The 12,518-nt window shown below is 46.1% G+C and overlaps 1 protein-coding gene across 3 annotated transcripts in view; it reads right to left on the reverse strand.

The window, feature by feature from the left end:
- Positions 1–2,498: 2,498 nt before the first annotated feature.
- The window catches only part of GLI3 (GLI family zinc finger 3), a 279,496-nt gene continuing 269,476 nt past the window's right edge, over positions 2,499–12,518 (reverse strand). For all 3 annotated transcript variants that reach the window (XM_050785513.1, XM_050785511.1, XM_050785512.1), the window contains 2 exons: positions 9,175–9,502; positions 2,499–8,217 (listed from right to left, as the gene is read on the reverse strand). In XM_050785513.1, coding sequence (XP_050641470.1) covers positions 5,906–8,217; positions 9,175–9,502 — 2,640 coding nt within the window. In that variant the 3' untranslated portion in view covers positions 2,499–5,905. The remainder of the gene's footprint in view (positions 8,218–9,174; positions 9,503–12,518) is intronic.

The raw sequence follows: 12,518 nt of genomic DNA on the forward strand, positions 1-12,518 counted from the left end.
CCCCTTCCCACCCCTCCCCTCCCCACCCCTCCCCTCCCCTCCCCTCCCCACCCCTCCCCTCCCCTCCCCCCCCACCCCTCCCCTCCTCTCCCCATCCCTCCCCTACTCCCTTTCTTATGCAGGCCTTCATGTCTCTTGGTTCCTGGAGCCAGTGATCCTCCGGATTTCTTCCTCAGTCCTCTACTCCTGCTACCCCTGTACCCCTGTGCCTGGCAATGACGCTCTTACCCTTTCTTCATCTGTCACCTTCAGATCAAAGGCTGCTGAGTCTGGGCCTGTGCTGGGATCTCTCTCTGGACCCCTGCCTGCCGAATCTCTCTCCTTGTATTTTTTTTCACCATAAACCAGGGGTTCTCCGTCTGCAGTGATGTCTCCCCCTTGCCCTGCCATGGGACATGTGGCAATGTCTGGAGATGTTTTTAGCTGTCACCACGTGGGGGGATGCTACTGGTATCTAGTGGGACACCACTAAACATTCTATAGTACTTAAGACACTGCCCTACAACAAAGAATTATCCAGCCCCGAATGCCAATAGTAGCATGTCTGAGAAGCCCTGCGCTAGGCACTCCAGATGGACAGTGCCCCAAGCTGAACTTCCCCTTGAACATCTTCCATTATGAGTCGCCATTGCATCCTGTTTCCCTGTCTGCCTCTCCCATTGGGCTGGGAGCTCATGGATATGAACTGTGTTTAATTCATCTCCTCATCTCCAGTCCTTATAAGAGAATATGAATAGAATATTAGATACTGAGGCAGCATGGCTGAATTAATGGAACATGTCATCACTGCCCTATGTCCTAGACAGTGCAAGGTCTCTGAAGGCAGGGTCATGTTAACCTACCACTGGGTGCTGAGGAAAGGTGGAAGCAGTGTGTGACATTCGAGATTTGGGGACAGGTGAGAAAAGTTGTAGAATGGAATTTCCATGCCTCTGCTGGGTGAGTGTGGGCCAGCCTCTGGCTATAAAATGTATGCAAAGAAAAAAAAAGCCTAAAAACAATTTAGAGTCTATTACTGTTTTGAAAAATTGTCAAGAACTTGAATAACTAGGTAGAAAAGGCATAAACAGGGTCTACATTAGTAAAATGAGATTTTAGAAAGTAAAGGCTAATATGAAAGGAAAGATGTGTTCAGATTGTGTTTGGAATAGTAAATATACTCTAAAGTCAAACCAAAAGGGAAGACTGCCAAGAAAATAAGTAGAAAACCTGGGAGGGGAAAGTAAGGACAAATCAAGACATTTTGGCAGTAGGTAAATGTTCACCTCTCATTTTAGCATTCTATTATATTCTCGTTTGGGTAAGATATAATGTCTTTACATCCCCAAAATTCCTTAAAGGAGATCTTTATGAAATAACAGATTGTAGCTCCACCTTTTTTACCTCAAACTCTGCTTCCTTTGTATTTCCTGTGCAAGAGGCATTTTTACAAAGTTGTGAGCCCCATCCACCCCAGGCTCATGTGAATTGAAGGAGTCCATGTCACCCACCTCTTTCCTGGGGATGTCCCTGCCCTACATTTCCTTTCTCTTAGCCTCATTTCTTTCATTTATTTTGATTCGATACATGGCATATCTCTTTGTGAGCTGACAATTTATACCTGAGAAAGGGCATAAATTCTTATTTTTCTTTTTTTTCTGGATTCATTTGGATGCCTTATATAAGGGATCTAGTTACAAACGCAAAGCATCTCAGATTGGACGGGAGGAAATTCTCCCCAAGAATCAGGAAAGCATGAAGCATCCCTATGGCCGAAGAAACCCTGCTGGAGGACAGGGAACATACATCCCCCACAGGACATAAGGCCTAGGGAACACATGCTGTTGCACCTGTGTGTTTATATATGCATGTGTGCATGTGTGTGCCCGTGTACACACGCATGCGTCCATCCTTGTAGCCTTGCGATACCCACAGCTGGGACTCCCGCCCTTCCCAGAAACAACTACCCTCAGTTGATGGCTCAAAAGACATGTGCTGCTACTAAGAAAGAGGAAGAGAAGGTTTTTGGAGTAGTTTACGGTGATCTGGAGAATAATATTGCACACCGACACAAGAAAAACACGGAAGACAATTTATTCTGGCTGAGGTCAGTTACTAAAAGCCACATAAAGTAGGCTTCTACCACGTCAGATTTTCTGTTGATATGTGGTAGGGCATCCCTGAAATGAGAGGATAATATATAAAAGAGGGACACATTAAGTTGTTAGACATTGAACTCCATCACCGTCCTTCCTCATTCAATTTGGAAAGCAATAAAAGAAAGAAACACAATAATGGTTGCAACTGGTGTGCCCCCCGGGTACACATCCTCACAACACCATGAGCATGGATGTATCTGCATCTTATTCTCCAGTTTAGGGCTAAGGAATCCGGATTTCACAGCAAAAGTCCATTCAGCTTGTACGTGGAGATTCTGGATCCAACTACAGGCTCTGGATGTTTTCAAAGAAAGCACTCTTTCCATTCAACTATGCATTTAATAAACAACACAGTAAAAATTTCCGTACAAAGAATTTTTTATTGACATTGTAAGAAACATTTTTTTCTTTGTTACAAAAGGACTAAGTGGTTCTGAAAGCAAAGGTAGAGTTCATCTGTGGCTGTGCTGCAGCCCCTGGGCTTGAGGTGGGCGTGATCACGGGGAATGCAGGCTTGTCCGAGGAATGCCTGGGCCAGTCACATCCGAACGCTATGCCTACAATACTTAAATGTATTTACATGTGTTTCTTTTAAAAAAGGATTACACATTTTATTTTTTAAAAATCTAAAAAAGGTGAAAAAAATGAACTTGTATTTTATTTTACACGTCTGCAGGATACACAAGGGTAACTTGTGAGAAGAGAACATCCTCCTATCAGTTCAAAACAACACCGGAAACCAGGATACAAGACAGCCTCGACTCTGCTACCACCGTGCGCTCTCTGGCTGGTGCACACACAGCCTCAGAGTGCTGACTGGGCAACACCAACTGGTCCCTCTCATTGACAAGATTAACATAAAATAAGGCACATACATCGCAAGAATCAAAACTTTGTGGCTCAAGAGGAAGAGCCAGTGTGTGAGGAGTTGGGAGGGGTTAACTTTTTCAGAAAAACAAAACAAAAATGGTTAGAAAAAGTTTAACACAGACATTAAGCAGGAGTACTGTGTGTGAGCCTGCATGTTTTAGAAAAGGCAGGATGGTGACACTAGTGAGGCGGTCCTCTTGCTCTAAATGCGCAGGTTACAGAAATGGAGAGAGGCTTGGAGGCTGGGGGTGAGTCTCAAGATAAGAGATGCCTAGCCTACAGAGATCCCAAAAGGACGTCCCAAAAGGATACTTCTAAGAGACCTCAAAAGACCTTCCTTCCACTGGACTGCCATGACAGATCACTGAAATTCTGGAGGAGGACATTTTCTTCTTCCCTCTCTCCTCTCCTCCATCCTTCTGCAATTTCCATATTGAGAGAAGTCAAACATTGAGCTGAAACTAGCATCTCCTGGAAATCTAAAAGCAGTAGAAAGGAAAGCAAATATATATATGTGTATGTATGTGTGTGTGTGTGTGTGTGTGTGTGTGTGTATATATGAATGGGGGAAACCCAGAAAACAACCTGAAACCACAGGAAAGAGTAGAAGCACAAGACAACAACAGAGGTGGACCGGATCACTGTGCATCCCTCGGGAAGGACAAAGCTGATACAGGAAATGATGGTAACTGAGAAATGGAGGTTGCATCGAAGAATACTACTGGAAGAGCCCTCTGATGGAGGAGGCCAGCATGGTGCCTTCCATCCAAGCTCCTTTCTCAGGAGGAATGGAGAACACTCAGGCCCCAAGCTTTGAAAACAAGAGTTGGAAAGGAATTGAGCCAAACCATTAGAGCACACAAGATAAAACCAGAGATTTGGAGATTTGTGGAAAAGTGAGACTGGATCTCTGATTTTGTGACAACATCATGCCCTGTTTCAGAAACACAGAGAAAACCTTGCTTTTTCAGCTGAAAAGTGGTAGAGCCTCCACTCTCCTACGCTCAGATCAGCAGTTCTCTTTTGTTATGGGGCTGTTCCAAAGGAGACACATCCTTTAATTTCAAAGAAGACTTACATGGGGGAGGATAGCAGGCATGGAGGGGAAATTGCGGCATCCCTCTGCTCGTCTCAGGAACATCTAGTTGAAAGCAAACCCAATAGTCTTAGCCAAAGTCCCCAACAGCAAATCAGCCTCCATGCGGAGAGATTCTTGGTCCAAATGAAAGAACATAAATATGAGAAAAGTGGGCTTGTCCTAACACTCTTTCTATTATCTAACACTTTATTTTACTTGATTTTGTCTTTCTTCTGTAATTTAAATGGCAGGATTAAAGGGGAAAAGCCACATAATTGAATTATCAATCACTTGCAATAAATCCAATTCCAGGGGTCAATGGGACAGAATACAGCAGGTAGCCTGAGGTGTTAATATTTTAATAGTTTACATATTTTTAAAAGCAATATGCTGGAAAATCCATGTACTCTTTGTGCACACACAGTATGACTTTTATGTGTATCAAATGCACATGGGAAGCAGCTGCACTTCAAAAATCTTTAAATGTTTTAATCCAAAAGTACAGATCCAGTCCACATTAAGGACTAACTGCATATAACACTTAACTTCGTGAATGGATGCAGCATTCAATAGACAGGGTGTGAAAAAAGGCATCCACACAGCTACTAAACATCTTCCCTAGTGCTCTCAAATACTAAAAATGGCTGAAGCAATTTATTCCCACTATGTGGGCTTTCTCTTTTACAACTAAGTTTTATAAATCCCTCAAAATAAGGTATTTAAAATGGAAATCCTCCTTCACTATAGTGGAATTAATAAATGTTACTGATACAGCCGCTTGTTGGGTTGTTTAAATACCTATATACTTAGAGCTATATATAATCAATTCTCAGTTAAAATGGGAGAGATGGAACTAATCAACAAACACAGCAACCCACAAATATTCCCCCAACTAATTCTACCCAAATGCTTCAATCTACAATCTATCTAACTTCTTACCAGAACAGATAAAAGTAGCAATGTAACTATCACCAACTGCCAGTCCCTTCTCTTTAACTGCAGTGCTAAACAGCACTAACTGTTCATGAAGGTAGTGGGAGGAGAGGCAAATGTGATAAGTGAGAACCAACCATACAGACATAGCCTCCCCCAAAACACACTTACAGACATGAAGAGCTGAAAACCAAAACTGTGAGCGCCTATTTCATGTACAAGAGCCCCGCATTCCCATTTCTGTGTAACTGTGGAAAGTATGCCCTGAACTGAATTGGGGATGGGGAAAACATCAATATTCTGTCATCTATGCTACAGTGCACCCACAAAAGATTCTTAAACTCGCTATCCATATTCTGATTCTTGTGCCCAATGTGGGAATTAAAATAAAAAACAGAAACCAAAACACAAAACAAAACACTGAGCACATGTAAAGGAGAATTTTAAAAGCTGGAAGTGTAACCCCTTGGTCACAAGCACACCAACTCCTATTTCCTTTGAGCAACAGCAAAACATGTCAAATCCTTTAATTTGACTGCTCTTCTAAAAGAAAGAAGAATATGCACATCACACATTTACATAGGTTTACTAAAAAGGGGTGGGGCTTACAGTTTTTTTTGTTTTTGTTTTTTTTTTTAAAAAAGAGGGTGGTTTGTGTGTAACAATACTGATTCAAAACTGAAATGGAAGACAGTTTCTCCCTAGAATACTTTAGGGTTTTTCAGAGTCCTTTTCCATAAAAGGAATATATTTGAAACACATCTCAGTTAGGTGAGATGAGATTGCTAAAATACATACAGAACTAAAAAAACAGCCAAAACAAAGTCAGCTTAATCTCTTCAACTCCTATTGATTTACGTTGGTTGCAGTCCCTTTTTCCTAAAGCCTATTGCATAACTGCAAGGAATTTGCTTTCTTCCGCTAGGGAGGTCAGCAAAGAACTCATGTCCCCTATAGCCATGTTGGTGGTGCTCATGGACAGCGCTGGGAATGGGAGGGACGCCCGAGGCGTGGTGAGGCGGGAGGAGCTATGGGAAAGGTTCTGAATGACGCTTGGGCTCAGGGCCCCTGACATCAGGCTGGAGTGGTCCCCATCGTCTATGATGGCATCGAAGTCAATCTGTACCCCTTCCAGGTCATGGCTGTCGAGGCTGTCCACTGTGCTTGTCACCTGATTAGCACCTGGGGAAAGTAACTCAGAGTTTTTGGCGCTGGTCCCCTGTAGCAGGCAGCTGGTGTCTGAAATGGAGAATGAACCAGCTTTCATGTCTTGCTGACTGAAGCCCACGGTTTGGTCATAGAACTGACCAGAGTAATTCTGCAGATTAGAGCACAGCGGATGCGGCGGCCCTTTCATCTCCATCTTGATGCCATTCACCCTGCAGGTCTGACTTGTGTCACTGAGCTGTCCTGACTGCAGAGCAAGGCTGTCCCTTGGCATAGCCTGGCGCCTGCTGCCCCCAAAGCTGGCACACGGCTGGTAGCCCCTGACGACTGCCAAGCTTGACGGCTGGCTGCCCATGCCGTGAGCCCCTGGCAGGCAGCTCTCTGGCCCTTGATAGATGTTGATGTGTGAGGTAGCACTAACCTGCCCAAGCATCTGCTGACCGGGGCGTCCTGCCCCCGGGAGCTGCATGCTGTCGCCGAGGAGCTGGTGAGCCAGGTACCCCTGTCCCACCGGGTCCTGGGTCTGCATGCCATTCGCCATGCTGCCAGCTGACTCATTTGGTGCTACTGGCAGGCCGAAATTCAGCTGGCCCCCGCTCCCTTGCATGGGGGTGCTCTTCAGCTTTGAGGCTTGAATCCCGGCACCACAGGCACCGTCGAGCGCACCAGGGGCCACTGGTTGCCTGTTGAGGCAGTTCCCATACTGCGGGGCCTTACAGGGCTGTTCATGGAAAGCGTTTCCACTGGTGCCACTTCCGGGGCTGTTGTGAAGCATCAAGTGCTCTGGGCCAGCGTAGGGGTTGCTGTTCTCCCCGAGGGTCTGAAAGCCCCCAGCAGGCCCGCTCCTCAAGGGGTTCTGCGTGTGGACCACCATGCCGTTGCAGAACCCAAAGGCGCGAGTCTGCGGCACAGCGGGCCGCGGGCCACACTTGAGCTTGGAGGAGGACAGTTCGGCGCTTCCGGAGCTGACTTCGTTCCACTGGATGGGCAGGTCGGTTTTGCTGCCCTCGGGGCAGGGCTGCTCGAGGGCATGGAACTGCTGGCCAGCGTGGCTGTCTGGCAGCCCGGGCGCGTCAAAGTCACCGGGCCCGTGGGGCACTTTGCTCTCGTCCGGGAGGGTGCTCGGGAAGTGCTGCTCGTACCCTGCTTGGTTCTGGGAATTTAAATACTGCACCACGTCGTCCGGCAGGAAATCCTCATCGTTCAAGTTGGCATCGGCGTCCATCGTCAGGGACTCCAGGGTGACGTTCTCGGTGATGCTGGGAGGACAGGGGGACGAGTGGAAGTTTCGGGACTGGCCGCCCTCGGGCCGCGTGTAATTCTGAAGCACGAGGCTGCGCTTCTCCGCTGACGAGGCCATCGCTGGGGGGTTGCAGCTGCTGAGGTTGCTGAAGCGCGGCACACGGGGCAGGGCCAGGCCCTCGGAGCCCGTCCGCACGGGGTCGCTGGCCCTCCTCACGCCGTGGCCTGGCGCATCGTGCGGCTGCAGGTGGCGTCGCCCGTAGCCGTGGGCTCCCCCGTCGCTGCACCTCCTCGGGGCATGGACGGGAGGCAGGGCCACGCCAGGCTCGAGGGCGTCCCCGAGCAGCGCCAGGCGCGTCTTCAGGCTCATCCTCTCCATGTTGGGCAGGGGCGTGGGCGGCGGCCCTCCTGTGGCAGCCGCGTACTTGGCCTTGAGGCGGTACTGCTGGGCGGGCGTGAGGCTGAGCAGGCTGGGCAGGCCGTCGCTCTGGCTGGCCTCACTGGAGCGGCGCGAGGCATCGGTGGAGATGGGGTCGTAGGAGTCAGCCACGCTCACGTTCTGCGGCCGGCCCTCAGCCTGCGACGCCTCGCTGGAGCGGCGGCTGGAGAAGCAGGGCGAGATCCCTGAGGAGCGGCGGCTGCTCAGGTAGGCAGAGCTGATGGTGCTGGCGCTGCTGTCCCTCCTGTTGAGCATGTTCAGCATGGTAACGTCCACCCCAGAGAGGTCGCTTCTGCCCGGGAGAAGCGTCATGGGCCCACCCAAGCTGCAGGTGTTGTTGGACTGTGTGCCTGGAGACAGAGAAAGAGAGAGACCATGCGGAGAAATTCCCTTCGAGGATGACTTATACCAGGCATGAGTAACCCTTTTCTGTAAAGGGTCAGCTAGGAACTATTTTTGGTGTCCCAAGCCACATTACCTGCCTCACAACTACTCAGCTCTGCAGTGTAGCCCCAACACAGCCACAGACAGCAGTGAGCAAACAGGCGTGGCGGGGTGCCCATGAAGCTTTCTTTACCAAAACAGGGGCGGCTGGAGATGGCCGCAGGCTATAGTTTGCTGATGCCTGTCTTAAACAAAACAATAACAACTCCCTCAATTCAGTGAAGCCCCTCCCCAAGCACAGTGCAAGGACAAAAGGAATCTTGTGATGGGTACACAACGCTTGAGTTGCAGGCAAGTCCCCAGGCAAAGGTATTCCACGAGTTTCACATTCACGCTCAGGGTGTCCTGTTCATGCCACATCCTATCAACAGGTAACACCCGTGTTGGTGCAGGGCAGAGCTTCACCCCTTAGGTGCTCTCAGAAGTGTAACCTCAGAAGTACAAACTGACCTGGGGACTGACAATGGGGAGGGATTTTTGACTTTCCTTGAACTGGGTAAATATAAATAAAAGTGGCTGCTAACCTCCTGGTTTTAAATTTTGGAAACCAGAGACAGAGTTCCAACCACAGATGCCTCTACTGCTGGCATTCCCTTACCCTAATCTAACAATTATGATTTCACCATCAGAATATGAGTCATGCAGAGTCACATTTTTTCCTCAGTATTATACTGTTCCTAGCTGTTTTTAAAATATGGACCATCCGAAAAGGCAACTTGAATGGGCTCAACATTAACGGATAGTTACAGCGTCATTTTAGGACTAATGGAGAAACTAGCAAACATAAAACCGAGGGTGTGCATTTAAAAGAACAACAACAACAAAAAACCCTGAGCAGATGAACGGTCTGATGTAGAACTCACCATTTCCTATGAGAGGAGAGACCGCAGGGGCTTTAGGGGGTAGAATGGGGTTCAGTCGTGGAAACATTCCATTCACTTGTTTTAGCCTTTCTAGTTTTACGTGCTCCATCCATTTGGTCCCTGCCGGGTTTCTCCTGGCTTGCAAAGCAAGGGCTGTGGTTGCAGTGGAAATGGTCGAGTCCATGATTGGGGTTTCATCAATGGCACTGAGGTCTCCTATACTACCTCCATCGGTCAGAGGAAGCTCGAGCCCACTGTTGGAATAGTTGCTGATGGGGGACTGTTGGCTGCTGCATGAAGACTGACCACCAGGGCTTGGCTGAGATGTCTGCTGGGATCAAGTGGAAAGGAAAGAAATGTCACCAGGGAGGGTCAAGGAAAGCGAGCCAATAATGAGAGCTCATGCATATCAAGATCTTCAAGATCATTGGTTGGTTGAATGAGAAGAAAAACTACGCTCTGGTGAATGGAGCTAGCCACTTTTGGCCAAAATGTCGGATGGACCACCAGGCTGATGGGCACTGGGAGGCAATGGACAGCAGAGAATGCTAGCTGTAGTGTGATTGGCATCGTATCAGCCATGGAATCCTGCCCCAATCAGCAACTCTGCAAACACACTTCCTTGGTTCCAATCCCATCTCCACCACTTTATTCTTTGGGCATATTACTTAGTCACTCCAAACCTCAGTTTCCTTATCTATAAAACGGGGACCGTTTATTTCAGAGATTGTTGTCAGGAATTAAGTGTGAAGCCCAGAGAGCATACAAGTATAAAAAGACCTGGATAATAGCAAATGGCTCACAGGGTGTTAGCAATTACTACGATCCCAGGTGGTTTTAGTCTTTAGGTTCATTTTGCTCAGCTGGAACATAAACGTAAGATATGCACCATCAGTACACATTACCTCCTCCAACAAGAGCCCCTCTAGGCTGTTCAGGGCTGGTTAGCCAAGCTCTTTGTAATCTCTCCTCCCTCCTTCCACATTTTCTTGCTTTTGTAGAACCTCAACCAAGGTGTCAGTAAAAGCAGTTGAGAGAGGTAAAACTTCAATCATATAATAAGCTCGTGCTATATTCAGAAAGAAAGAAAGGCTGCAGATCACAGCCATCATGAGTCTGTAGAATGATTTCACCGTTCCCCTTAGTGTACTCCCTAACAGTTCACTAGGAGGATCAGGAAATGATTCCTTAACCCCAATCAAGTAGACTCTGTAAGACAATGCTGCAAATAATGGAATCTTAATCTAGTCCACCTGGTCCTCAATCAGGGAAAGTATTGCCTCCTCTAGTTCCCAGGGTTCCTGGAAATACAGGGTGGAAAGCCTGGTGCCCCAATGTCTGGGGATTACTATATAAAATGGCCTACAATGCACAGGACAGTCACACAACACGGAACTGTTCTATCTGAAGTTCCAGCGGTGTCCTGGTTGATAAACAGTCGAATCCTTTTTGTACAGATAAGAAAAGTGATGTTCAGAGAACTTTAGTGATTGCCCAAAGTCACAAAGTGAATGGTGCAACTAGCCTGGACTCTTAGGCCGGCTACTTCCATGCGTCTGCAGCACCTTCACCAGTGTTACTATAAACACTGACAGCAGCCGAAAGGGAGAGTGCTTTACGGAGAGATAACTACACTCACTCAGTTACAGAGTATCGTAGTCTCAGGTGGAATGCACAGTGCCGCCAGGAAGGGCTCTTCCCTTTGGAACCCGTTCACTTCTTCTGCTATCATGGTACATACACCCAAGCAAATGAACACTTTCCAAGTAAGTGCCGCATGGTACACTAACTTTGTCCTGGGCAACCAAGCAGAGCCAAATAAGATATACAAATTTGATCATGAGTATGTGAAGCCTTGCTTAATTTTTGGCCTCAGCAGAGTGCTGGAGTGCCAGACCACCTGCTGCTTCCTGAGGTACTTGCTTCCAGAGCTTTGGATGTCGTTTACTTCTGTACTGTGAAATCAGAGTGTCTGCAAACATGAACCTGTGCATTTGTGTGAACACACAGGCAGACACACTTCATATAAGGCACAAATGCACTCACAACTAGGAAATTGCTTCAATGAGCTTCCACATTTAAATAGAGATTATATTGCTAACAACAAATGAAGCCAGATCTTCCTCAAAGAAGGTGGTGCACGTCTGGTCTAAGGATGAATTTGCATTAGTACAGTAATGAGTCTTTCAGAACATCTGCTTGGTAGGCCCCAGTGTGATTTGTTATGGAAACCTAGACAGATAGAACAATGAATTCCACCAACTAACTCCACATTTTTCACATGCTGAATGTTCAAAACACATTGCTTCTGTATTTGAAACATATCTGAGGAATGTTCACTACCAAAGATATCACAAAACCACAAAAACTAAAGAAAAATTAACACAAACAAGTAAATGTTAAAAAATGAAAACAAAACAAAAAGGACAGAGAAGCCAAAATTCCCTCACCTTATTACCCACTGTCCTTAGGAAGTGAGAACAAGACATTTAGGAGCATTAGACAGAAGAGATGTTGCATTAATAAGAAAAAAGAAGAAATAATTTAATTTATAGCATGATGATCAAATCAAAGACATGTTTTTAAAGAAAACTAGAAATGTAAATTTCATGTTTATTAAGTACATGTCTATGAAGATACCTACTTTTAAATGTGTGTGAGCATATACACATATAACATCTGCTATGGAAATGTGATTATTAACCTCACTGAGCCTCAGCTTCCTCAAAATATGGGCATAGTCTTGATCTCTATGGTTTCTTTTAGTCCTATGGTTCTAGGTTGGTGCCAAAGTAATTGTGGGTCTTGTCATTACTTTTAATGGCAAAAGACCCACAATTACTTTGGCACCAACCTCATATGATTGAATTACTTTATAAAATATTTCACACACTGGGGCATCTCAATGTTGCTGAGCCAAATCGCTATAACTTTTATTTCTACCGATTTTCTTTTTTAAACAATGGGTATCTGAAGAGAAAATGATAATTTTCTTGAGCTAGGAATGCACACTAAAAGTAGAAGAGATTCTGGGTTCTTGGAATATCCCAAGAACATAAATCATCAGTTTCATGACATAATCTAAGACTGCAAATTAACTTTCCTTGTTTTGTGAAACACTTGAGGGTAAACTGTCGAATGTTCTGTACAATTATTATACAGGTAGGCTTTATTTTAAGAATAGACACGTGCTCCCCTCCAAAAAAAGTATATAAAACACAGTTTATGAACTGATTAAAATACAGTGATCAATCATAATGTATAAACATCTTATTAAGATACTTTTTTAAAGCAAAGTACACCTACCCATTGAGAAATCATGATAAACCTGGATAGCCGATTTG

The sequence above is a fragment of the Macaca thibetana genome, chromosome 3 (genome assembly GCF_024542745.1).
Source record: "Macaca thibetana thibetana isolate TM-01 chromosome 3, ASM2454274v1, whole genome shotgun sequence".
Lineage (NCBI taxonomy): Eukaryota > Metazoa > Chordata > Mammalia > Primates > Cercopithecidae > Macaca > Macaca thibetana.